Raw genomic sequence first — 26,513 nt, forward strand, 5'->3', positions numbered from 1 at the left:
TACAAGGACTTGTAGGAAGGGGCAGGTTGTTTGCAGGGAGACTGGCCTGTTCCCTCCCGGGTGGACTTGGGTCTCGCTGCTGCCCCTGCCAGTCGGGTCCGAAGCCTCACGCTCGGACCTGTGTGCGCATGCGCACCCTTGGAATGGTGCAGCCGCTCTTTTGAACTGGATGGGATCTAAATTTGGATTCTTAGCTTTAACATTAGCTTCTTGGCTAAGACATGGCATGTTTGGGGGTTATTTTTAAGCCCTTCTGGAGATTTCATTCCTCCCAGAAAGGTCCGAATCCTCTGTCCCATGGGACTGTATTAACAGGCACATGTCCTGGCACTGCAGGGATGGAGAGGGGGCTGCCTCGGCGTAGGGCGGCCAGTGTTTCTCCTCCACCTTAATCAGAACAGTTGGGATGTGTGTTGAAGCTACCTTGGATGGTGCGTAGGTTCCTGGCCCCACCTCACCCAGGAGCCGCCGTACAGATGATGTCATGACCCCCAAGTATCTTTAGCTCCATTCACACCTTCGGCCTTGGGGATGTGTGGAACTCACAGGGGCCCATGACAGATTTGGAGCTTGAAGCCAATACAGTCCACTTTGTATGTTTATTTAAAAAAAAAAAAAAAAAAAAAAAAGCCAGGGCCCCTGGGTTCTCAGAAACCACGAGGTGTAGATACTCCAGTTCAGCTTGGGTGAGGTGCTCCACTACCAGGCCTGTGACCGTGACTGTGCGGGAGCAGATGGCCTGCATTACATCCGCCACCAGAGCCGCCTCCCCTGCGGACTGTCCCAAACTGCTCTCTACCCCGCCCCCGCCCCCCCACCCATTTGATGCAAGAGGAACCTCAGTGCCTAAAAGTTTATTCTCAAAATGCTCCCCCAGCAGCTGTCCTTAAAACTGCCCTCTGTCTGCAGCTGGTGACAGGGGAATCGTCAGCTTTGGGGCCCTTCCTCCCAGGCAGGTGCCCCCAGGGCGCAGGCTCGGCCCTGAGCGCCCCCTCCCAACCTCTGAGTCGGGGTTCACCACCACTTCCGGCTGGAGACTCACTCACCTTTTGCAGAAGATGGAAGCAAACGGGGACTTAGCTAACATGATAGAGGAAACATGACGGCCAATCCAGGCAGCGGCCCTGCTCCACCAGAACTTGCTGCCATCACCACCCTTGAAGGGGGGACCCGGAGCACCACCCCGTGAACCTGGCTGAGGACTGTGCTGGGGCGCTGGGGTGCCAGCGATTCTCTGCGGTCCTGCTCCCATCAGGCCGGGGGCCTCCCTTCCTGCAGGCTCTGCCCACAGGGCAAACTCCTGAGCTCTAAGCAGAAGGTTGGGACTCTAAGGCACTAAGGTTGGGTGACGTGTTTGCAGTGACAGGACCTCCCCCGCCCCCCACGTGGGCCCCCGTCTTCCAAGCAGTGACCTCCTGGTCACTGTGATGCTCTCAGCAGCCCAGACCCAGACCTGCAGACCACATCTGCACCCAGCCCTCTGCAGGCCTGGGACCCTGTACTCCCTCCCGCCTGACGTCAGATTATAAGGAAGCTTCTGGCCTGCTTGCTGGGGGCTTGGGGGGGCGGGGCTCCTAAATCTGGATCATACTGTGCACTGTTGTCCTTAAAAAGCCCCCAAACTGTAAGCTACCCACAAAGTGTATGAGCCACCCCTATTCTTGCCTCTTTCCAGGAGGGAGAAGGAGCTGTGCCCACCCTCCTCATGTTGCAGGAGCTCTGCCCTAGGAACTGGAAGCTTCTCTCCCTGCAGCTGCCAGGGGTACTTGAGAACGAGGACAGGACAAGCAAGTGTGCGTGCACCGCAGAGCTTCTAGTACAAGCAGCACGGCTTTACAGACTCAAAGGGACACAGATGCCCCCAGGCAGGCTGGCCGCCTCAGCCTCGGCCCTCGTCGGAAAAAGTCCAAAAATTCCGTGAAGAAGCCAGAGGCTCTGAAGCACCGGACACTGGAGGCCGCCTTTGTCAGCAGACCGCAGTTTTCACCACTGCAGGTGGCAGCACGTGGCAGCAGGTGGCGGTCTCGGACACCTCCGTAAGCTAGACCCTTCCTGGCAGCGGCTGTGGGGAGAGGCCAGGCCTCCCGGGACACGGCCTCCAGGGCTCCAGGGCAGTCCTGGGGATGCCGTGTGAAGCCGAGGCTCCGAGGGCCCTGAGTGCCCTACCCCACGGCCCCTCGTTCCCCTGGGGAGCACAGACGGGCTCCAGCTCTGGAGGACGAGAGGGATGCGCAGGCCAGGCTGGGCCTGAGGACCCTCTGCTGGGACCCAGACAAAGGGCTACAGCTCATCTCCCTCCGCTTCCCTAGAGAGCTCCCCTCCTGGGCCCCGGGGGCGCATGGCGCAGGACACCCAGTCCGGGGACAGACGGACCCTCGCACTAATTCTCCTCCGCCCTCCAGCGACAGGGGGATGATGCCGTCTTGGAGAGTTTGCGCGCGCTCAGCTTCCTCCTCAGGGAGGAGAACGTGCCCCCCAGGACCCGGCGCAGGCCTGTGCCGTCTCGGCCACAGGGTAGGTCCGGCCTGGGGGCTGGGAGGTGCCCCGTGAACATCTCCCACCCCGCCAGGGCGTCCACGGCTGCGTCCACCTGCGCCAGTTCCTCCTCCGTCACCTCCCTCTCCAGGGCCTGGATGCACAGCGCCAGCCAGCGCCCGTGCTCCTCGATGGCCTCGCGCGGGGGTCCGGGCTGCGGCGGGCTCTCCGGGATGGCCAGGGAGCCCAGCCCGTCCTCAGATTCCAGCTCCGGCCCCACCGAGAAGCTGTGGCTCCACGCGTCGGGGGTCAGAGGCTCCGACAGGCTGCTGCCCGGCTCTGACTCACTTCCGCAGCTCAGGCCCGAGTCAGCGCTGCAGGGCGGGGTGTCCTCCGCCACCGACGGCGCCCCTGCGTCCAGGCCCGGCCGCGGCCGAGTTCCTGCTTGAGTCCAGGCGTACAGTCTCTGGGAGGGAGAGATGCAGGCTGGGGTTTCTGTGTTCGGTCACCCGCCAAGCCAGAGCGCTGCCAGGAGGTCCAACCCCTTCCCGGGGGACCCCAGGGCCCCCCGCTGGCCCGGGTGCCCCCAGGCCTCTGCTGCCAGGGCCCATGCACAAACTCTCAGGAGCGGCGCACACTGGTTCTTCAACTTGACCCTTAATATTTAATCGTAAGCTCTACATAATTTAACTCAAACTGTATTAAGAGCAATAAATACTCAAAATTCCTCCCTTTCTACATGGTTTGACTTCGCTCCGACCTCTGCTCATCTCCCTGCCTGGGGTCTGCATGGTGGACGCCCCTTCCCAACACTGCCTCCAGCATCACCTACACTACAAACCGCAGCTGGGTCTCTAGCAGGTGTTGACCAGCACCCTGCTGACTGGTCCAGAGGGACAGCAGGGACCGCTCGTGGCCAGGCCCTCTGTCACCATGAGGTCACCTCCACGATCACGTGAGTGAGGCTCTTCCTGGGCAGGGGTGTGTGTGGAAAGATAGAGGGACAAAGCCACGAAAGCCATGTCAGGTGAACACAGTCCCGAGGAAAGATACAAGTGGGGTCCCAGTGCTTTGTACAGATGGGAGCCGGCCCCTTGTCACCTCACACGCACAGCAGCCGTGCCAGCTGCACCCTCGGGCCCGCCCTCAGCCGCCCCACCTGAGCCCGCTGCCACCTGGGCGTCTGCCCTCCACAGGGCTGAGGGTGGGATCCCCTCTCCAGTCGGGCTGGCCGTTCCCCAGAGTCACTCAGAAAAGATCCACACGGGGAGGCAGCTCTGGGACCTGGAACCACCCAGCCCCCTAGCTCGGCTGTCTTCACAGTGGGGTCCCCGCCCAGCAGCACCCCAGAAGCCCGTGAGAAATGCAGGCCCTCCCCGTCCAGCGGTGCCCAAGAACCTGTCCCCTATGGAGCCTGGTGCCGTGACCTGACCCCAGAGAGTGACCTCATGCTACCCAGGCTGCCAGCCTCCAAGAGGGGGTGTCCCAGAACTTCAAACACAGCTTCAGGTCAAAAACTTTTGGTTTTAAAATTAAGCCAAAGCAATTTGGTTGATGGGCCTTAATAACAACCACCTGCCTTTGGGTTCTGAACTCAGAATTAAGGTTGCCTTTGCAAAGCCATCTTCCCCTAGGATGGGGTTCCTCCCCGGGGGCAGACCCTGGTCCATCGCCCTGGGCCCTGGGCCTGCCTGGGGACCCTGCTCCGGGCAGCACCTGGAGGCGACAGCAGAGGGCAGCATCGCCCCGCCGGTTTGGCCTGGCTGCTGGGCCGGGACCTCCCAGAGAGCTTGGGTCTCCTCCTCCTCCTCCTCCTCCTCCTCCTCCTCCTCCTCCTCCTCCTCCTCCTGAGAGGCCAGCCCTGGGGGTGGAGGAGGGAGAAGCAACGGGGCAGGTGCAGGGCAGCAGACGGGCCCTTTGTGATGCAGGAGGGGGCCTGAGCAGTCGCAGGAAGCGCTAGGACGCCCCCCACCGCCCCCCTGCACCTGACCAGCACCCAGAGCTCGCTGGTATTCACTCTTGTGGCCTGAGAGATAAAAGCCATCTGCCCCTTGTCCGTCCTGGTACAACCTGATGGCAACGGCCACCATTGCTGGGAGTGGCAGGCGCTCGGCTAGGGCCATGATGTGCCACCCAACTTGAGCAGGATGCCAAGAAGTTGGCCCAGGGGTCTGTTCATTCTACGCGGATTCTCGCACAGGACCCCACACGCCACTTGCTGCCCTCCGACGCCCATGTGCCAGGCCCAATGGGAGGGGAGCAGCAGGTGGGAGGGGTGGAGCTGGGACTTGCCCTTGCCCTGTTCAGGGGCTGGCTGCCCCGATGCCACTCACCTTGTACCTCTCGACGAGCTTGAAGCCCAAGACATGCTGCAGCTTCCGCAGGCAGATGGGACAGAGGTCCAGGGGCCGCCGCAGGGCCTCGTCCAGGCTGAGTGCCCCCTGCATGAGGCAGCGCAGCCAGCGGCAGTTCCCCAGGCCCAGGAGGTGGCAAAGCTCATGGCATGTGACCTGAGGGAGACGGCACAGCACCTCTGCCCTCACAGTCTTGAGCCCGACCCCCGGCCGAGTCCCCGGGCGGCCCCGCCGGGGCACCCGATGGCCGGGGAGCACTGGGTCCCCGCTCCTGATTACACAGGGCACAGACTGGCATCTCTGTGCAGAGGCACCCAGAGGCCACCCTGCCGGGAGCTTGGGCAGCAGACCCAGGTTCAAATCCCAATCCTGCCACTTCACAGCCAAGGGAGCTCAGCAAAGGCCTTGGCAGCTCTGAGCCTGGCCCTGGTTTCTATGCTCAAAAGCCTGGCCCTCGTCGTGAGGACTGGACACGGCTGTCGGTGCGTCCTTAGCATAGACCCAGGATCAGCAGAGCCCCAGGCCTTCCATCCTCTTGCTGTCCCATCTCCTAGCACCCGAGCCCACCCCCTGGCCCCCGGCCCACCTTGCAGCACTGGATCATCCCCAGGGCGCTGAAGCACAGGGTCTGGCCTCCATCCTGCATGGGTGTCTCAGGGCCATCTGCAGCCCCCTCCGCCAGGGCTGGGTCAGAGGCGCTGGGCCCCGACTGCAGGAGCTCCCCCGAGAACCGGGCAAAGCTGCAGACGCCCACTTCTGGAGAGAAGCGAGAGACACAGGGCAGCCTCACCCGAGGAGCCTGGGAGCAAAGCCACCCCGTCCTCAGGATGCACACAGATCCCGAAGGCCTGGCCCTGCTGGCGCACCCACATGAAGGCGCACTGAGGCAGAAGCCAGAGCCTGAGGAATTGCCCTGGCCCAAGAGGAGGCTGTGGGGATGCATGTTTCTAGATAGTGTGCCCTCTTCCCCGGGGTTGGGGGATGCTCACACATGCATACTGCCCCATACCTGCGCCCCAGGGCGGTCCCCCCACGTGCACAAGCTGAGGCAGGGGCTGGCGGGGCTGGCTCACCATGTCCTGGAAGGAACTTGCCAAAGGTGAAACTCCAGGCCTCGCAGGGGTACAGGTCGGACAGCGTGAGGCCCAGCACACACAGCGCATCACCCGGCTTGCTGTTCTTCAGGAAAGACAGGATGCCGTCTGGGAGGGCAGAGGAAAGGTAAGGAGGCGGCTGGGGCCCCCTCTCCTGGCCCCAGGCTCAGGGCAGGCAAATCCCATCATCCCCTCTTCCTCTGCCTGCAGCCAGGCCTTCCCAAAGTCAGGGGCAGGCTAGCCACCTTCCACTAGAAGCAGGCAGGCTGAGGCAGAGAAGCCGAAGCAGCCACACCGCACGACGTGGAGCAGGGGCTGCAGGCCTGAGCCTCAGGGTCAGGAGGCCTGGGTCATGTGTGTAAGAGCTCGGAGTTTCCATCTCCAAAACTCAGGAGAGCTGGTTTGGTCATGGTGGTTGAGAGGCCCAGAGTCATCCGAGTGGGGACGACAGAAAGGCCTCTTGACCAATGGGACCAGTGTTCACGGGAAAGTGCAGTGGTCCCAGAGACGCCTGCATCCTAGTTCCCAGGGCCTGTGAATGTCCTGCCTCACATGGTGGGAGAGACTTTGTGGACATGATTAAATTGAAGGCGTTAAAATGAGAAGTTATTCTGGATTATCCAGGTGGGCCCAGTGCAATCATTAGAGTCCTTAGAAAAGAAGACAGAGGGTCAGACAGAACTAGAGGTGTGTGGACAGAGATGCAGCAGTCAGGAGCCAACCCTGGAGCAGCGCTGTGTCCTCCAGACAGAGGGGTCTAGGACCGGGAGAGGGTCTTAGTGGCCGAACCCCAAAGCCTGGGATGCAGGAAAGAACCTGCCACCATTAGGATGGCACCTGCCCCCACCAAGAGTCCCCTGAAAACTCCATGCCAGCCACTCCCCTAACGTGCGCTAGGGATTGCGACCTGCACTCCTGCCGAAGATAACCAGACAAGCTGAGTGAAATACAAGATAAGAACTGAAAGCATCCTAGGTGGGGGCAGAGTGGGCCACAGGGGTCACTCTGCACATTATGGGGTAGGGGGACACGAAGCAAGCTTTTCTATATCTGATTACCGTGGCGACTGGGTCATAGGTCACAGAGCTGTTACAAGAGGCAGAGTTTCATTATACATGGATTGTATCTCAGCAAATACGACTTTTTAAAAAAAATCTGAGACCTGATGGGAAATTAGATCCAGGAGAGGATTGCAGCAGGCAGCTAAGGCTGAGCTGCTCCTGGGAGGAGGGAAGGATGCGGGCTGGACTCCCAGGGCTCCGGGCGTCCAGAAAAGCTGCACACCTTCATCTCAGGCAGCACCCACGCATGCTGGGCAGAGGAAAACCAGAATCCTCCCTAGGGCAAATCACATCATCCCAGGCCACGAGTTCTTCTAAAAGTTAACTTTCTAGTTAAGATGTCCAGCTAACAATGAAAAATAACATGACACGCAGGCAGCAAGACGACCAGCGCGCTCCCGACGGTGGAATCAGATAAACCACAAACCACAGCAACTACGTGCGTGGGTATGAATACGGAGCTTAAATTTTAGCAGGCAAGTGGTATTTTTAAAAAAGTGACACTACTCATTTGAGAAAGAATCCCCTAGGAAATACAGAAATGCAAAAGTAGGATAACTGAGGTCAGGAACCTGGTGTGCGGGCATCACAGATACTTGGTGCAGTTGCGGAATTGATTAGCTGCAAGGGAATGAAGCGTGGCTGGGGTACAAGGAGAGGGGAGATACAGGAGAGAGGCGGAAGGATTAACACACCTCCGCTTGGAGCCGGCTGGGGGCTTCCTACAGCCCATAAACCACCAGATGCCTCCAGACTGAGTCCCAGCCCCGTCCTGAGACCCCTGAGACTTGAGTCTGGGTGTCCCACACATCCCAAAGCTCCCCAGTCCATCTGTGCCCCTCCCCCCAGCTGCCCTCCAGCTGCCGGTAACCCCGGGGACTGGCGGGGCAGGGAGGGGTCTTCTGAGCACACACAAGGCCAAAGGCTAGAGTGACATCTTGTAAAGTGGCAGGTGGCCCCCAAAGGGCTTGCTTCACCTGCTCTTCCCGCCCTGGGGCTTCCCATGGACACTAGGCTGGTGGTCAGGTCTCCGGACGCTCAGCCGGATGGGGAGGTGAGCTTTGTTTTAGCCCTCCCCGTCACAAGGCTGGGAAATAGAGGTTTCCACATAAAAAAAGGGGAAAGGGATTCCTTCTTTCTCCTGGGCATCTTCCTCCCACCTTCTGTGTTCCAGAAAGGGCCCTGTGCCAAGTGGCAGAGCTTTGCGCCGATGCTGGCCAGAGCCGCCCCCACTGCGCTCACCCACCTGTGTGCAGCTGGAGCCTGTCCGAGTCCCCGCTGGGACGTGAGGAGCAGTGGATGGACGCGGCGGCCACCGAGGGCAGGCATCTGACCTGCAAGCCCAAGAAGAAGGCCTCCGTGCAGTTCCTCAGGTACTCCAGCAGAGCACCGCCCGCCGGCCCCTCGCTCAGATCTGGGGGCAGGGCAGCCCATCAGCCGCTTGGGCCCCCTGCCGGCGCCCAGCACCCCAGCACGCACCCCAGAACCCCCACCAGCACGGACCACTGGACCTGCCTTCGCAGAGTTGGGCACACAGACATTTGTAAAGGGACACATAAAAGGAGGGAGATGGAAGGAAAGGCCAATGCCCAGAAGAAAGATGCAGGTGACCCAAGTCTGGAGGACGGAGAGCTCAGGGGGCGGGTGGGGGCTCATCTGGGGCCACAGTCCCCGGGGCTGGCCAGGGGCAGCCGAGACAGGTCACAGAGGCCCCTTGGGGTTAATGGGGCAAAGAGCCAGCCTGGCAGGATCAGAGTGGAATTCCGGGAAGGTGAGATGAGGCTCAGCGGGCGGGCGAGGCACCCCTGGGGGAGCTACAACCAGGCTGCATTTTAGGAGGACAGAGGGGAGCAGACCGAGAGCAGAGGCCAGGACGGCCTGGGACTGGCTGGGAGTCCCTGGGTGGCAGCTGGTTGGAAATGCAGAGCCACAGGCCACCTGAGATGCCCGTGCGTCTGCTCATGAGAGCGTGGGAAGCGCTGGTACGAAGTGGATGGTTTGGGAGCTGTGTGAAGGCAGCACGTCCAGCACAGACGGCAGACGGGCCACGGGGCCATGGAGCATGAGGGGTGCCTGCAGACCGCTGGTCCCCAGCTCGGGCCTGCTCCTCCTCTGCAAAGCCAGGCACCACACCTGCCCCAGGTACCCTCCCTGCCAGGCCGGGGCCCCGCCCTCAGCACACAGACACACGGGGGCTGGCCCACCCCGCCTCCTCCCCAGCACCCGGCCAGCAGGCCTCCCCAGCAGGGCCCCGGGGTCACACAGGCCAGCACTCACATCCACCCCTACCCATCGCCAGCTCTGCGTCCTGGGCAGGTCAAGTGACCTCTCCCGGCCTGTTTCCTGCCTGTGACCGAGCTGCTCCTAACACAAGCCCCCAGCACCGCGCCTGGATGAGGCCACCCCTGTGTGCGGCGGCTGGTGATACAGCCACGAGAGGCCCCACGGCCCTGGGCTGTCTGACCAGTGTCTGAGTCAGGGTGGGTGGAGAGCCCGCACCCAGGGGGGCCTCCCTGCATGCCACCCCCAAAACCAAGCCCACTGGCGGGGTCCCACCCCGCCTCACGTCAGGGCCCGCCTGGGGCCTGGGCACAGACACCCGAGCTGGGGCTCAGATCTAGAGCCCGGCTCCCCCACAGGCCCTGACGGCCCAGGCTGCCCCCCGCCCCCCGGGCCCGCGGCCGGTACCTATGGGCTGCAGGTAGATGTGCTTGCGGGCAGGGCTCTGCCTGCGGGGCGGCAGGGAGGCGTGGAAGGCCTGGAAGTCCTCAGGGGCCTCGGGGCGGCTGAGAAGCCAGTCGAAGGCCGTGCGGATGAGCAGCGTGCAGAAGAGGGTCCTCTGGGGGTTGTAGGCCTCGGCCAGGAAGAGCCTCTCCGCCGGGGTGAAGGCCGACGTGTAGAGCTGCCGCAGGGCCGGGTCGGCCGAGACCAGGGCCTCCCTCAGGGCCCGCGGGCCGAAGCTGAACTCCTGGGCCGGCCTGCACTGCAGCATGGCGCGCCTGGCCGCTCCGGGGAGCCCCGCTGTTGCCCATGAACCCCCCAGGGGACGGCCACGAGCTCTTCCCGAATCTTCCTGCAGGCCGATGGGAGTGGCTGAAGGCTCCCTCCGACAGAGGCTGGGCAGACGGCCCGTGACTCCCGGCGCTGCCCGGCGTCGGGTCTCCGCAGCACCGCAGCAGGGCACGGACGCGTCCAGGCCTAGCAGCACCCTGGGGACGGGGGACAGGGGACGGGGGACGGGGGACGGGCCGTGATGAGCACGCGGGGTCGTGGCCCTCGCAGCCAGCCAGGGCGGGAAGACGGCCTGTCCTCCTCCTGGAGCAGCCCGGCCCCGTGCTTGGGCTCCGGCTCCAGCCTGGGGAAGGGGCACCCCCCACCCCACAACAGGGAGCCTGTCCACAGAGCCCTGGCGCCCACTCCCCCTCAGATGGAGGATGGGCGCCTGGGAAGGATGACCAGCCCCTGCAAAGCCCAAGGACGCCCCCCAAGAAGGAAACCAGCTGTTCCTGCCCCTTTGTGATGGCCAAGTGCACCCCACCGCCCGGGGCCCCACACCACCTCTTTGTCCCAATTACAGACAGGCCTTCCCGGCGGGGTCCCGCATGCCTGGGGACAGAAGCCTGCTCCCCGAGTCGCCAGGCCAGCCAGAAGCCACCAGGAGGACGTGGGGGAGACCCAGCTGTGCAGCGCCCAGACCCAGGGGTCTCCCGGCACACGCAGGGCACAGGCACGCGTGCCAGCCACGGAGAGCCGTCAACAGGGAGACGTGGCCAAGCGACAAAGAGCGCTTTAAGGGCTGGAACAGGCCAGGCGGGGAGAGGAGATGCTGGGACAGATGGGCCGGGAGAGCAGGACAAAGTGCGTTCACAGCCTGGAGTCTTCCTTCCGAGTCAGGGCGCCGACTGGCTTGTCTGTGTTCCTCAGAGGCGACACCCCCTCCCCTCCACATACACCCCGAAAAGCTACCGTGCTACCAGTGGACGCCAGGCTCCTGTCTCAGTCCGGAGGCGCACGCCACGGGCAGGGGGAGCCCCGCAGGGCAGGGGGAGGTGACGAGGAAGGAAGCCAGAGAAAGACACACAAGTAATAGGCGGAGCACGAGCGGGCTTGGCCAACCCTTCAGTTAGAAAGTCAAGCCGGTGCTGCAAAACCCGAAGACAGGAACAGGCCTTGTTTTTGTGGGAAGAATGAAGAAATGAGCCCAGACTCCCTTTGGCTAACACCCCAACTTAAAAATCTTTTCACCTGGAAAAGATTTCTAGCTACGCACTCACACATGTACACACGTGTATGTGTACCTACATCACACAAACACACGCGTGTACACACGTGTATCATTCGTAAGTTTTCGTTATTACCTGTTGCGTAGTGGATGGCTGTATGTACACCGACCCACCTTCCAGGGTCCCCACGAGGTGGGATCCCACCGGACGGAGCACCCACGGAGGCCCCAGCACAGACAGCGGCACGGTTTTCTTTCCGTGTGTATGTTTTACAGTCATCAGGTCCCAAGGCACGTGCAGCTTCACATCCTTTTGACTTCATATAGGATGAGTGTTTTCCCAAGTTCTCAGACATTCTATTAGAAAATGCCATTTTGGGCAGCCCCGGTGGCGCAGCGGTTTAGCACCGCCTGCAGCCCAGGGTGTGATCCTGGAGACCCTGGATTGAGTCCCACGTCAGGCTCCCTGCATGGAGCCTGCTTCTCCCTCTGCCTGTGTCTCTGCCTCTCTCGCGCTCTCTCTGAATAAATAAATCTTTAAAAAAAAAAAAAAGAAAGAAAGAAAGAAAGAAAGAAAGAAAGAAAGAAAGAAAGAAAGAAAGAAAGAAAGAAAGAAAGAAAGAAAGAAAGAAAATGCCATTTTAGGGCAGCCCGGGTGGCTCAGCGGTTTAACGCCGCCTTCAGCCTAGGGCGTGATCCTGGAGATCCGGGATCGAGTTCCATGTCGGGCTCCCTGCATGGAGCCTGCTTCTCCCTCTGCCTGTGTCTCTGCCCCATTCTCTCTCTCTCTTTCTCATGAATGAATAAAATTTTTAAAAGAAATTTTTTTTAATACCATTTTAGGAGGCACCTGACTGGCTCAGGTTGTGAAGCGTCTGACTCTTCATCTCAGGGTCGTGAGTTTGAGCTCCGTGGTGGGCACCACACTGGGCTGGAGCCTACTTAAAAATAATAATAATAATAAGTGCTATTTTTAACTAGCTGCCCCCAAAACACAGTGATGAGCATGTTGGTACCCAGGTCTGAGTTTCTATGTCCTCAGGAGAAATTCCCAGACAAGAAGACGCCATGTGTTTAAGGGATCTTGATCTGTGTGGCCAAACTGCTTTCAAACGGTCTCACCAACACATAAGCCCTCCAGCCCTGAAGGGCTAAGGGGTCAGCAGCAAATACACCCCTAAGCTCCAGGCGGGGCTCCTCCACCTGAGCCCTCAGGGCAGTGGATACAGTTGCTACCCGCATTTCCAAAGGGTGCAGCTGACTCACAGCAGGTTTAAAACTAACTGTCCCCAAAGGCCCACAGGTGGCAAGAATCAGAGGGGCAGGAATGCACCTGCACCGGTCCCCTGGCCGGAGCGGCAGGGCCCCACCTTCCCAGGAGCACCCCGTCCGCACCGCCAGACTCCAGCTCAGCACAGCCATTTGCCCCCGGGTGAACACCTGGCTCGAGGAAGAAACATCAGATGCACAAACACACGGACCCCATCGCACGGGCTGGGGAAGGGCCCCAGCGGGCAGGCTGTCCACGCGGCCGGAAGGACCCGGAGGCGGCAGGGAGGGCCCGGCACTGGGCACACCTGGGCTCCTTCCTTCCTTCCTTGGTTCACTGGACGGACAATCCGTGAGCCCCTGCCCACAGTAGGGCTTGGCCAGCTCCCCTGGAGAAAACAGGCACGGGGGGCCCCTGGCCCTCGGGGGCCAGACAGTACCAGGCAAGAGGGAACAGTGCATAGGGGGTGTTAGGGGCGGAGAGCTGGCAGGGTGGCCAGAAGGGCAGGGGGCCCGGTGAGAAGGTGAGGTCCGAGCGGCAGCCTAGAAGGGGCGCTAGGCGGTCTGGGGCAAGTGTCCCAAGGGAAGGAGGTGCAAAGGCCCTGTGGGTGGCTTCAGGGACAGTGGGGAGACCGGTGTTGGGGGCGGGGGGGGCGAGGAGATGGGCTCGAATAAGGCTATGCCTAGAGCTCTGGCCGGCCCTGGGGGATGCGGGGGGCAGGCTGTATGTGCGTGTTCCCGGTCTCCTCCGAGAGGGGGAGCATGCACCGTGCTGTGTGGACGCGGACCCTCTGGGCAGCTTTCCAGGTGGGCTGTGAGCTGCTGGCCATCCAGGACCCCGGGGGCCAGGCACAGGGGGGCACTCAGGAGACCCTGGATGAGGGAGTGCCCTGAATGTCAGCTGGCGCTCCGGAATGAACCTGGTCCTCTGACCTTTAACCCCATTGTGCCTCAGTGCGCCCCCGTGGACAGCAGGCTTGGCAACACCCATCCACCTTGCCCGGTGCAAGGCTGGACCCATGGGGGGGAGGAGGTGGCGCCCCAAGCTGGGCGCTGCCTTGAGCACCTGACCCCACGCGCACCTCGCAGGCTTATTTCTGGATGTGGGTCCTATGACCCTGCTCCAGCGCCCTTGCCTCTCCCCAGACCTTCCATCCACAAGCGCCCTCAGGGCACCCAGCTAGACCTGAGGCTTCCCTCCAGCACGTACCCCTGAATCATTCTCTTGCTGTCCCAGCCGCTTGGGATCGTCCCGTCCTTGAGAGCAGCCTATAAACTAGTTTTTTTGGGGAAGAGCCTGCAGCCCGGGGCTCTTCTAGGCACTCGGGAGGGGCTGGGTCATGGCTTTCATGGTACCCCGACCCAGCCCCCGGGATTCCCTCCCCCCAACCATGGCCTCCGTCCTGTAAACCTCGAGCTCACCTTTTCACCCAACATCTCATCTGAACCCACCACTACCTGAAACATAGCTCCCAGTATTCACCAGTATCCACCCACCGAGGAGCCAAGGAGACTGAGGCTCGGAGAGGGGAAGCCACTAGCCCAGGGACGCACAGCTACAAGGGTTCAGATGAGGTTCTCCTGCCCCCCACTACACTGCCCCTGACTCTGGGCCTCACTCCCGGGACCTCCTCCCACCCTGAAGGGGCCTTTCTGGCAACACGCTCTCCCATCTCCCCCACACACTCCACTCGGGGCACCTCTGCCCCCACACGCCCGAGCCCAGGCACAGCCCCGGGAAATGAAGGATGCCTTCTTTGTACTAAAAGTTCAAGGGCTTTGCCACCATGTCTGTCCCAGGTGTGACTCTGACCCAAACTGTGAATCTCAGGCTCATCTCAGCTGCCCCCCACCCCCCACCCCCCGTACAGAACTGAGTCACGTGGCACGGGAGGGGCCCAGAGGGCGTGCAAACGGGAGCCGTGGGCACAGGCCCATGCGCCAGAGTTCCGGGAGATGCGGTGGGCGGCTCGGAAGGAGGCTGGCCCTCCTGGCGTGCAGCCGTGTCCCCCTCCTGGGGCCTCTACCCACGGACTGACCACGGGGACCCCCGGGAGCTTTGGCTCACGTGGGCTGTAGCTGTCAACATTTACTGCATCTGAGCTTAAAACTGAGGAATGTGTGAAACAGGACAACGTGCCATCGCCACCAGCACACCCCCATGCGTCGCTTCACGTGACCTCTGGGAAAGCCCACCTACACTCATGAGGACACAGCCAATTACTGCTCAGCATTGTTGTGAAAACAGTTTTGACCTCATAGGTCCAGCGTACAGTCCCCAGGATGTACTTTGAGAACAACTGGGTGGTTCTCCCCAAATCCTCTTCCCTGAGACACCTGCACACCCACGAGTGTCTCCACGGGGAGATGGGCCTGGAGCCAGTTGGTGGAGCCCCACGCGCCCTGCCCTGCACAGGCCCCTGGCCCACCAGGCACGGGGGACCCGAAGGGCCTGGGAGGGGTGGCCACGTGGACCAACACAGGCTGGCAGTTCATCGGGACCCGAGCCTCCAGCTCAGGCACAAGCATCTTTAAGTCCCTCATTCATCTTCCTGGGTCATTGAGAGAAGCCCCCCGACACTTCTGTCCTGCCAGCTCATTGCTGCACTGACCCCAGCCCACCTGGGTCCTAGGCAGCAGGGGTGTCGTGAGGCGGGGCGCTGCAGCCGGGGGGAGGCGCTTCCCAGCCCTCCGCTACTGCCAACCCGTGCTCCTGGCAGTGATGAATGATCCAGAAGGGAAACCTCCCGAGCTGGGCTCCCTGCTGTGAATCTGGCTCTGCCACCCTCTGCCACCAGCTCCTGCTTACCGGGTAGGGTCTCGGCTAAGCACGAGGGGCGCCCGACGCACCTGCACTCCGTCTGCATCCTCCCATCCGAGCCTCACTAAGGCGGGATGTCACAGGTGCTGTGATGGTCCCCGGGCCTCACATGGGGCCACGCAGCTGGACGGCAGCCAGCCCGGGTTTCAAAGCCACGCCTCACGACGGAGCCTGGACCCTTAGGTGCTGAAGGAGTTTCAGAAGCAGGGGAGGCAACCATAGGCAGGGGGTAGGACTTGCCCTCTCCCAAAGACAGTGATGACTCTGCGCAGCAGCTGTTAACACTGGGGCCTTGGCCACCCTTTCCAGCCTCTTCCCCCGCTCCTGGCGCACCCTGTTCCCCTCTCCCAGCCTCTGCTGGGGCAGCACCCTGGTCCGAGCCACTTCCTCCCCAGGGACGTCTGCCAGCAGCAACAGCAGGCTCCTTGGCCAGGTGATGGAGGGCAGGCCGCCAACCCCAAAGCCCTGGGCTCTTGCCCCCACCTCCCCCCATCTGACTGGACAGATGCCCCAGCCTCCGGGTGACAAAGCAGGCTCTGATTCTTGTTATTCTGAATTCGCTCTGCAGAATATCCCAGCAGCTGCATCGCGCCATTCATGAGCTGGGGGCGAGCCTTCGAGGTGTCTAGAGCCGCCCCTCGCGGAACGAGATGTGATGGCTTCTCAGAAGGCTTCCACTTGCTAGGAGGGGAACCGGGGGCTTAGACCAGGGGCCCCGTGCCAGACCCGGGCCTCCCGCCGCTACCTGCACCTGCGAGCCCACACCTGGACTCCAGACACCCTTCCCTGCGACAAGGGCAGGGAAGGACTCGCATCCGGATTCCAGCAGGCGGTTAACTCCAGCATCTCTAAGTAACCCTACACCCTCTTCTTGCCCCCAGCGTGCTGCCCTGTTTTCCTGGGGGATGGCGGGGGGGTGGGGGGGGGTGGACAGCCAACTGAGCCTCCTCGTGGTAAGGGGTGGTCCCCGAGGTTCCTCTGGCTGGGGAGAGGTTCTCGGGGTACCTCCCACCCCAGGGCAGGCTATGTGCCCTGCTTCCGCCTCCCGCCCTGGGCTCCAGCTCCGTTACTGCCTGTGTGCTTCCAACACTGATGGGCAGCAGGGGCAGGGTCACTCTGTTCTGGGACACAGGTGGCCTGCTGGGGTCTCTGAGCCCCGTCCCTTCCCAGATCCCCTGCGCGGCAGGGTGTCCTCTCTGCGGGGGCCTGAGGGGCCGGGCCGGGAAGTCCAGTCCTGCCGTCCTGGCGGTAGCCACAGAGTGCAGCCCTGCACCAAACCCTCCCGGCGCGCAGTCCCCACACTCCCCACCTCCCGCCCCAGGGGGACACAGGTTTTCCTCCCCCGGACCAAGCAGGGTAGACCGCTGCCAGGGCGTCCTCGGGGCTTGCGTGCTTGTACCCGCGCTGCAGCACAGCCAGGACATTCCAGCCCCAACACTGTGCCTTGTGCTCTGGTGCTGATGCGGTGCAGGGCACCCGGCATGGCGGTCCCCACGCCCCTGGCCTCCCCACCGCGGGGGACCCCCCTCCCGGTTCCCCCTGGGTCCTCATGCCCCCACTACCCCCCTCCCTGTGCTGCCCATGGCCTTCACGCCCCATCCCTACCTCGCAGCCCTGCGCCCTTGGGAATCAGCACAAGCAGCGCAGCCTAGGGCAGCGTGGGCACTAGTCCTGGGCCACGAAAATCGAGGAGGTCCCAGGCAGCATGACGTCAGCACAGGGGCAGGAACCGAGGTGGGGCCAGGGGGGAAAGTGTGATGGGGCTGCCAGGATGGGATTGGAGGCTGCTCCCGCCGAGGGCGCCACACCCCCTCTTGCAGCTGTCTTACCCGCCACTGGGGTCATCAGTGGGCAGAAGGCTGGCCGGGGCTCCCTGGCCCCAGACATGGCTACTGACCTCTGCTGAGTGCTTGCAGAGCACACCTGGGACACCCCAACGCTCCCAGAAATAGCTAGGGGAGGGGGGAGGATGGAGCCTGAGCTCTTGAAACTAAACAGGTGAGAGAGGTAAGCCCCACATGGCCCAGGGAAGGCCCCAGGTGGGGTGGTGGGGCAGGTAAGGAGCACCGCCCCCGGGAAGGCTCCAGGTGGGACAGGTAAGCCAGCACTCAGGCATCAGGGTCACCCCAGCAATGCGGGGGTACAACCAGCATATGACACACAGTCCAGTTCTGTTATCACGCCCCCTGGAACTTCCCCATCGTTTGGCAGTCCGCCTATACGAATGTAATGATTTTTCAGGACTTTTCTGTGCCGGGCACAGCACACGGAGTGCTCTGCCCATATCCCCTCATTTCAACCTCTTAACGAGCCTGAGTTCTTGCACCCCCACTTTATAGATGAAAAACTGAGAGGAGGCTGGGACGGCGACAGCCCCCGAGGGCAGAGCCCAGCTCAGTGCAGCCCGAGCGGTGCCTGGGGAGCAGCACGCACTGTGCACTCATGTCTGGAGCGTGAGCACCGTGACCCCGGGATACCAGCCTGCTGCCTGCAGCCCAGGTGGTCTTCACGCTGGAGGGCGACCTGGCCTCAGTGCTGGCTGGTCCCCAGGGGCAGGGCATCCTCAGTACTGGGATCCCGTCAGTCCCGCCACCACGCCGCAGGGTCTGCTAGCCCTGTCGCTCGCCACAGCTCCCCTTTGGTTACTGGGCTTCAGCATGCCCGTCCTGGAGGCCATGGCCCCGGCCGTTCCCATGGGGCAGGGCAGGCCCTGATGCAGGTGGGGGAGAGGTCCCTTCAGCTGTCGCTGAATCATCACTTGCCCTAAGCTTCACTGTCTCTAGAGCAGCATCCACCCCGCCGGGCTGCCAGGGGAGGGGGGTTGCCTATGAGATGCAGCAGGGAAGCTCCCGGGGCCACAGAGGCTTCTCAGACCACTGCTAACAGTTCCCTCTTCCTTCTCATCTGTAGCTCAGCACGGGGACCCACAGTGGCGCAGGACCCCAACCTGGGTCACCCCCCCTCCTGAGAGAGAACGCAGCTCACGCCACAGGCCCATCACCTTTCCTGCACCCCCTGCACGCTCCCCTTATGCGGCCCAGACCCAGGTCTCCCGTACAGAGCGGAGAATGGTTTAGATTCGACGGAGCCACCCTGGTAGCTGCCGGAGGCACCGCGGCCCTGAGTGCACTCTAGGGCACTTCTGCCATTTGCCCCCCCTAAGAGCTATGACCGAGGACAGGTCCCATCTGGAGGATTTTGTAAAGACTTCCCAGCAAGCCCAGGGAGGCATACGAACGTCCTGAGCACGGCGCCAGTGGTCAAATGTCTGGACTTGCTACTCGGGCTGCCAGGCCAGGGAAAGTCCTTCCCCGCCTCAGCTCTTTCCTTACCTGCAAGACGGAGCCGCCAATGGTCCTGGCTCCGCAGAACAGGGCGTGGGGGCCTCACTCCACTAATGTTGCCTGCAGAGCGCTGGCCACACAGGGCCTCTGTGACAGTCACATGGTGCTCTGTGTGGGCACCCCTGCCACAGCACAAGACACGCTGAGTGTCCGCTCAGGGGCGCAGGTCCTCCAGGCGCTGGATGCTGCGGTCACCTCGGGTAATGCTTGTGCCACCCCAGCAGGGAAGGAGGCACTGGCATCCCATTTTACAGATGGGGAAGCGGAGGTTCAGGGGGCTGCAGTCGCACAGCCTATAAATGGTCACTGAGACCGAAACCCAGGTCTGTGCGGCTCCAAAGACACATCGCATCGTCTAGTCCCAAACTCCAATTCTCGTCCTGACCTCACGCAGCTCCAGACGCCACCCGGCTTGGTCACTGTAGTCTTCCTCCTGGGTGTATTATCTCATCTGGAACGTTCCTCCCTGCATGGCCCTGGCACCGGGTCCGTGGCTCAGGCTGCCCTGCAGAGGCCTCCTTGGCCCCCGTGCACGGACCCCTCCCGATCTCCCCCGCTCAGCCTGCTCCAGCGTCACAGTTCATACGGCTATGTGAGGCTGAACCCGGTCTCCCTGCATTTGCGGGCTCATCACGAGTCCCTCCCTCTGTGGCATAAATCCACGCGGGGACTAGACCGGCCTGTTCCTGGCACCCGCATCAGGGCCTGGGACATAGCAGGTGTTCAGTAAGTGTTTGCCGGATGGGGAAACACTTCATGCTGTCAAATGAGAGTGTAACCTACTGTAGCTCTCTCATTAGTGTCCAAACTACGGTCATGTATTCCCTCAAACATCTGTTGGCACCACTGAGCCAGGACTGGGAGGGAGTGAAGACCCAGTCCAGGCCTCCAGGCCTCCAGACCCGTCGGGACCCTGGAACCTAGGACACTGATGACACAGATGCAGCCCATGTTTTGGGGCCATGTTACCTGGCTGACCCTCAGCGGCTCTTAGGCCACCTGCCCTGGAAGTGTCGGGCTGGGGAGCCCTAGGATATCTGGGACCCAGAATAGCTGGGTGTATGCAGCAGAAGCTTCCAAGGCAAGGGAACTGGGCCCTGCATCACCCTGTCCCCTCCCGGGCTCCGGCCTGGCCCCTGGCGCCCCACCCATCGGGGCTCCTGCAAGCAGGAAGCAGCACCCCTGCCCGGTCTGGAATCCGGGAGCTTCCCCGTGCTTGCACACGGGGCCACACTCCGCACGCAGATTAGTGAGATGGGGCCCATTATTCCTCAGCAAATGTGCCACATCTCACAGCCCGAACTGCTAATGGGAGAAAGTAAATTGGAGGTCTAGGGGTACAAAGTCTGACACTTGTTCAGGATGCCTTTGCCTCAGTGAGGGGCGGCGGGAGGGACGCTGAGTCTGGGCCACAGGCCAGCATGCTGTGGACACGCACCTCTCCCGAAACCTCACCCTGCACCCTTCCTGGCCTCTGTCTACGCAGCCACGTGTCCAGGAAGGACCAGGGACAAGCACTGTGGAGGATGTTGGGGGAGGGCCCACAGCTGGAGTCTGGGCTGTGGGGTCTGGAGGTGATCTCATCCCCTGGTGAAGGTCCCCCAACTGTACAGAGAACCCACAGCAACGCTGGCATCCCATTAAAGATGAGGGAAAACAGCTTTCTGGGCCCCAAGGGAAGCAGCTCTGCGCTTGCCCTCAGAGCCCATCCCAGCCTGGACACGGAAGGTGTGTGGCAGGGTCCTCTGCACAGCTGCGGAGGGACCCGGAGGGATCGCCCTGGCACGACATTCCCACAGGGTGAGCCAGAGGCCCGCAGGAGTTTCCCTTCTGGCTCCAGGGGACCCCTGAGCCCCCAGAGGGCCAGTGCACCCGGACCCTGCTCCTCTTTGGGCTGTGAATGTGGCTGGTGTACCCTGAGCTTTCCAAACCAGGAGACCAGGAAGCCCGGTGCTCCCTCCTCGGTGCTCCTCCCAGGCGGCCCTCCGCCAGCCCACAGCGCCAGGTTATCAGGCCTCCTTCCTGACAGCACTGACCTCCCAGGCCTGAGTCTGGGCGAGAGCCCATCTGTGTGCCGCCACCCAGGAGAGCACGGAGAGCAGGCCAGGCAGGGCAAACTGACCAGTGCAATCCGTCCTCCCATCCGTGGGGCCCCGACAGACCCATTAATTCCAGCAGCCCCTATTCTGTGTCCTGACTGCGCTGGGCTCTGGGCCTCCCCCAGGTTCCCAAAGGTCCCTTGGGTGGCCAGGAAGAGCCTCCTCCTCTTGGCCCCTGTAGTTGGGGAAGGAGCTCCCTCCCGCACTTCTGGGCGGCGGTGCTCCTCCCTGGTGGGCAGCCTGGCTGGCCCCTGCCGTCTCCACGAGGCTCCTGCCTGGGGCTGGTGGCAGGGGAGCTGGCCAGAGGGAGGGAGGGGCTCCGTCCTTAAGACGCACACTCTGGGCACAAGGCCACCCTTCCTCCCACGTCCAGGGCATCCCGGCTCCCCCGGGGCCCCCAAGCCAGCGGCCGGTGTGGCTCCCCGGTCCCGTGCGCAGCCCCCAGCTGGGAGCAGGCGCCAAGTGCAGGGAAGGAGCCCTCAGCTGCAGGCCGGCCTTACGGCTCCGGGCTCCAATTCTCCCCAAGCTGCCCTTTCTCTGTCCAGAAACCTTTAGGAGGGGGGCTCCCGAGCCCAGCTCCCCCAGGCCCGCCCGGGCCACCCGCCCACCCGTCTGCCCAGCCTCGCTCTGGAGAAACAAGTGCCCCCACGGATGGGATGGCTGAGGGATTTGTCATCGCGGTCCCCAACAATGCAAGGGAGTTTCTCACTTAAACCCTAGGAAATGATGTGACAACAAATGTCCATTGTAGTAGGTTTAGAAATTTCTGAAAAATAAAGGAAAACAAAGGAAACCCTGTGAGGCGACCATTGAGAGGTCATCTCTCAACTTTTTGCCAGACATCCTCCAGATGATGTTTTTGCTCCATGTCTAAATATACCTTGGAGGGGTTTGCACCCCACATCCTGTCCTGCGGGCGACTGCCCTGCGTAGCGCCATCCTCGTCAACGACCGGGAATGGGCGTCCCCACCTTGTGTATGTTGTCTCATGGCTGGTGCACCTGGTTTGGGATGTTGTTTGTTCCCAGTTTCCTCGATATTTGATGTACTCATCTTATTTCCACACATCTCTGTGGCACACGTATCTGATTATGTCCCCCTTGGGATAAATCTCTACAAGCAGAGTCTGGCTCCCGGTGTTAATACACATTTGATGTGCAGGGCGCTGAGGATTTCCAGGTTAAAGAACCGGGAGCCCGAGAAGGGCCCTGTGGGTGCCTGCCCGCCACTCACCCCCTCCGAGCCGCTACCGCCGGGGCAGGACACCCCTTCTAGCTGCCCACTGAGTGCCTCAAATTGGAAATCAGATGAGGGCCTGTTCATTCAGTTGCTCATTCCCTTGCTCTGAGTCAGGGGTTACCCAGTGTCGGGTCCCCCAGAATCGGCAGCCTGCTGACATCTGGCCCCGGGCCACCCTCCTGCCCCTGGGACACACTCGTCTCAGACCCCAGACTTCTCTTGTGAAGTCACCTCGTTAGAGCCAGTCCCAGAAATGGGCAGTAATGCGGGCTCCTCTACATTTTCAGCCAGATGGTCAAAGGGTAGTGTCCCCACCTCTGTGCTCGCTGCCATTCTCTAGCCTGGGCAGACCTGGCGGAAGAGAGCCCTGTGGTCTGGGGACGCTCCCACCTCACTGCACCTGCCTCTTGCCTGTTTTCCTTCCCAAATGGGGTCTTGCTGCGAATGAGCATCTTTGTAGAAGTAAGGTAAGAATTTCAAGATGAGATCACCCCAAGATTAGAGTGGCCCTAAATCCAGAAGCAGGTGTCCTCATCAGTGACAGAGGGTAGAGGACACAGGGAGAAGGCCAGGGGACCCTGGAGGCTGAGGCGGAGCCTCCCCGGAGCCTCTGGACAGAGCTTGGCCCTGCCAACACCTCGACTTGGGCCTCCGGCCTCGGGAGCCGAGAGCATCCATCTCTGCTGTTTTGAACGAGGCCCTGCGCCTCGGATTCCTCACGGCGGCCTCAGGAAACTGATACCAACAAGAGAGTAAGAGACGTGTTTCATGCGGTGGTCGCAGCGCGTTCATTCCACAGGTGCTCGGACAGGGGCTGTGCCAGGCGCCGGGCGGGGGGCCGGGGGGCCGGGCCCCTCTGCGCTGTCGTCCTGTCCCCTGGCGCAGACAGGGGCGAATGTGGACAGAGCACCGCAGGGACGGGAGGAGGGAGGGCGGAGGACCGCGCTGCCGAGCCTGTGCCATGGGGAGGGACGAGGGGAGCTGGGGTCTGGGGCAGAGAAGGGGGTCCTGCCAGCCAGAGGGCAGCCTGAGTGTGGACAGGACGTCGGAGTGGACGGGGCCTTTGGGGAATTGAAAGTCCTGGCAGGGGTGCTCGAGAACGGAAGTAGGGCTACATGGGGCCGGGGGCCGGGGTGTGGGGAGGTGGTCAAGGGCCTTGGAACAAAGGCCAAAAGGACAAATGGCCCCCACGGGCACGGTCACATGTTTTACTAGGTCACCTGGGAGCAGCGCGGGGAGGCAGGTGATGTTCAGGTGGGAGGTACCGGGGGGCCAAGCCCAGGCCCAGGCAGCAGGAGGACCCCCCATGGCCTGTGGGACTTGGGGTCAGCTCGAATGGGGCAGGGACGTGGATTCAGGGCTCCCTCCCCCGGGGGGGCGCTCCCTGCACATGCCTCAGTGTCCCCAGGCCTCCGGTCCCAGCAATGCCTCCGGAGCTGAGCTGTGTTCACTAGAGGAATGCAAGGTAAAGCCGAGGACCCTCCTGCCTGGCTACCCGGAATGCCCAGCAGAATGCCCACCCTGCACCAGGCCCCATGGGGCACCCAGGGGCCCCCATCTCCTGTTCGGGGCTGGCTGAGGGCCCTCTGGGGCACAGGGGGAACAGAAGACCTTGGCGGTAGAGGTGGGACAGGTGGGCGTGAGGGGTCCAGCCTAAGGGGCCACCCTCAGCTCCAGATCAGGATTCCCTGCGACACAGGCTCAGAAAGCCTTGTGCCCTCCAGAGAGCAGCCAGGCCAGCTGGGGCCAGGGGACCACCCCCCCCCCCAACACACCACGCGGGCCCGGCCCCTCCTGGTGGCAGCACACGGCCCATCCCCACAGGCTCAGCCATGCCCACAGTGAGAGTGGGGGTCCTGGGTACCCAGGACTGCTCTGGCCAACGTCCCCTCCACCTCTCTGTGTCTGCCTCTCTCCAGCACATCCTCTGGCCTCTCCTGGTTTGGGGAGGTCAGGGGACCAGAGGGAGTCCCCACATGCTGCTTCTCAGAGAAACAGAAACAGTGGGGCACATGCAGACCCTTGTTGGAACATTTGCCCTCTCCTGGGGAAGCAGCCCCCACACTTTGGCGACATCTGTCCCCATCAAGGTCGTCGGGACTCGAGCTGGCCCACCTGGGCTCCAGGTAGCCACAGGCCCTGCGCCTGGGCCCCAGCAGCAGCAGCAACAGCTCCACCCGCAGGGCGCAGAGAGCAGGGCTTTCCAGGACTAAGCCTGACCCGTGCTCAGCCGTGACAGTCGGGCCCCTGGACAGCCCCATTTCCTCAACCAGAGTAAGGAATCCTACTTATCAGCCATCTGTCACCCGGCTCGGGTGGCTGTAGGGCTGACGGGGCAGGAACGGCAGCAATGCCCAGCCCTCCAGGAGGTGTCTGACCCCAAGACAGCTGGCACACACACATCACTCAGCTCATCTCTGTGGGACACAGTGTCCAAGGTTTAGGGTTTAGCGATTTGCCAGGGGGACCGCCTGAGGTCACGCTGTCAGGATTTGGGGTACCCTTCACCCTCCTGTCAGGCGCACCTGGCCCCCTGCTTGCTCTGAAGGGGAGACCCGAGGAGACCTGAAGGCCAGTGGGGAGCAGACCCCCAGTGGGTGGGTACATGGGTGGGCAGCTCTGGGCAGGCCTGTGAGGGGGCCTGCCTCTGAGGCCAGTGAGAGTCCTCGGAACCCGTGGTCCAGAAGCTTCTCCAAGCAAGCACAAAAGGATGGCTTCCATCAGGGTAGGTGGCAGGGGAGGGGTCCCAGGGGGGCCAGGATCGGCCTGACACGACGAGGCTGCAGAGCCACAGTGAGCAGGTTGCCTGCATCTCCCACCAACCAGAGCAGGGAGGCTGCGGAACGAGGTGGCCCCACTGCAGGGCCCCCTTCCTAGGCGAGGCCATGAACCCCTACTGCATTCACACGCACAACCCGGCCCCAGAGCCTACAGCAGCCAGGAGTGGGTGCCAAGGCCCCGGGCGGGCTTCCTGAGGTGCCAGGGAAGTCCCACCTGGGGCTGGGTTCTTCTAGACAGGCCTGCTGGCTGTGCTGCACCCCCCACATCCACCCAGCCTGGAGGGGCCGGGGTCTACAGGAGCTGGAGCCCCCGGCAGCTGTGGGGTCCGGCCTGTTCCAGCTCAGAGCTCATTATGGGGGTTCCTCGTGGGACATTCCTGGGGCCACAATCACGGCACCTGTAGGCGACCCCCGCCCCCACAGCCCTCTCCCTTCAGCGTTTCCCATCCCAGTAGATGCTCCCTCACCCCCACTGTCCCCAGGGAGCCTCTGGTCAACTTCCAGAATCTCTTCGGACCGTCCCCAGCCCCGGGCCATGACGGCTCAGGCTTCCCGTGGCCCCTTCCGAGCCACACACACCCACCCCTGGAGGAAGCCAAGCGCCCCCCCAGAAGCCTCTCAAGGTTTCCCCCTGGTAAAGCCCAGCCGTCCCCGCTGGAGCGCCTGGGGTGGCCACCTCGCCCACCACGTCCCACGCCTAGCGTCTGTCAGCCCACCCCTGGCTGCTCCAGACACTGCCCTCTTTCTACCCCTGGGGTCCCTCTCCCTAGAAGGCATCCAGCAACCCTCACCTGGGTTTCCCAGCCTGGGATGGAGTCCCCACCCCACGCAGCGCCGGGGGGCTCTGGCCCCACCCCCTGCCGCCCGCCTCCCCGTCCCCAGCCCCCTCCAGGCCCTGGGTCCCACCCGGAACCCCGTGCCCCCTCGGCTAGGATGACGCCCACCCCACATTTCCCCGACAACTACTTCCTCCCAGAAGCCCTCCTCACGCGCGCTTACCCGCTCAGTGGCTGTCCTCGGCCCGGAATGGCGTGCTACAGGCTGGGCGGCTGCGGCCACATGGGTCTTGTTCCCGTCGGCGTCCAGCGCGACGCCCAGCTCCTACCGAGCACTCAGCCCAGGTGGACGTGCTGCCTGGCATCACAGCAAATGAACCCCCACCCCTGCACACGCCCTGTCTGCGCGTGGCACTCCCAGCACACCCGCACGGACACACCTGCCCCCATTGGCGCACGTGCACAGTGCACACCCGGGCCGTCCGCCCTCCCTGCACACTACCCCGAGCCCTCACACACTCAGGTCACACACACAGCCAGGCGTGCTCGCTCGCTCGCTCGCTCGCTCATGCCATCCCCGCCACCCTCGCTGCAACAGGCGCCCGAGCTGCTGTTTGCCGCCTCTGCCTGCTGGTGTGTTTGCCAAGCAGTTTCCATGGCGACACATCTTGGCTCTGACAGGAACAGACAAGTGCAGGGAAGACAGTCTCCACGGAGGGGATGAGGCTCGAGGTCTCTGCCCTCAGGCTCCCAGGCAGGCACAGAGGGTGTGCTCCCAGGAGTAGAGACGTCCCCTCAACCCTGAACTAGGCTTGCACCCTGAGAAGGAAGTTCAGGACCTCCTCTTGCTATGTACGACATGAGCTGACCTCGATCATTCAGTCATTCAACAAAGCTTCCGTGCCTGCTGCAGTGCTGCCTGAGGCACGGGCCTGGCTCACAAAGAGCTCATGGTTGTGTCCTAAGATAGGGCTGTTGT

At 62.4% G+C, this 26,513-nt stretch overlaps 1 protein-coding gene across 1 annotated transcript; it reads right to left on the minus strand.

The window, feature by feature from the left end:
- Positions 1–524: 524 nt before the first annotated feature.
- Positions 525–26,150, minus strand: AMZ1 (archaelysin family metallopeptidase 1). Its single transcript, XM_038539607.1, has 7 exons — positions 25,758–26,150; positions 9,673–10,193; positions 8,231–8,398; positions 5,903–6,031; positions 5,416–5,585; positions 4,809–4,985; positions 525–2,941 (listed from the first exon to the last, which is right to left on the minus strand). Exons 2-7 carry the CDS (start codon positions 9,974–9,976, stop codon positions 2,381–2,383), a joined length of 1,509 nt encoding a protein of 502 aa, XP_038395535.1. The 5' UTR covers positions 9,977–10,193; positions 25,758–26,150; the 3' UTR covers positions 525–2,380.
- Positions 26,151–26,513: the final 363 nt, after the last annotated feature.

Source organism: Canis lupus, chromosome 6, assembly GCF_011100685.1.
Source record: "Canis lupus familiaris isolate Mischka breed German Shepherd chromosome 6, alternate assembly UU_Cfam_GSD_1.0, whole genome shotgun sequence".
In the NCBI taxonomy this organism is placed as follows: Eukaryota; Metazoa; Chordata; class Mammalia; order Carnivora; family Canidae; genus Canis; species Canis lupus.

Coding starts and splice junctions, on each gene's coding strand:
- AMZ1 (XM_038539607.1), bottom strand. CDS start 9,976: ATGCTGCAGTGCAGGCCGGCCCAGGAGTTCAGCTTCGGCCCGCGGGCC. Junction 6,032..8,230: donor CAGGCTCCAGCTGCACACAG/GTGGGTGAGCGC, acceptor CTGCCCTCCCAG/ACGGCATCCTGTCTTTCCTG. Junction 2,942..4,808: donor AGCTCGTCGAGAGGTACAAG/GTGAGTGGCATC, acceptor TCTCCCTCCCAG/AGACTGTACGCCTGGACTCA.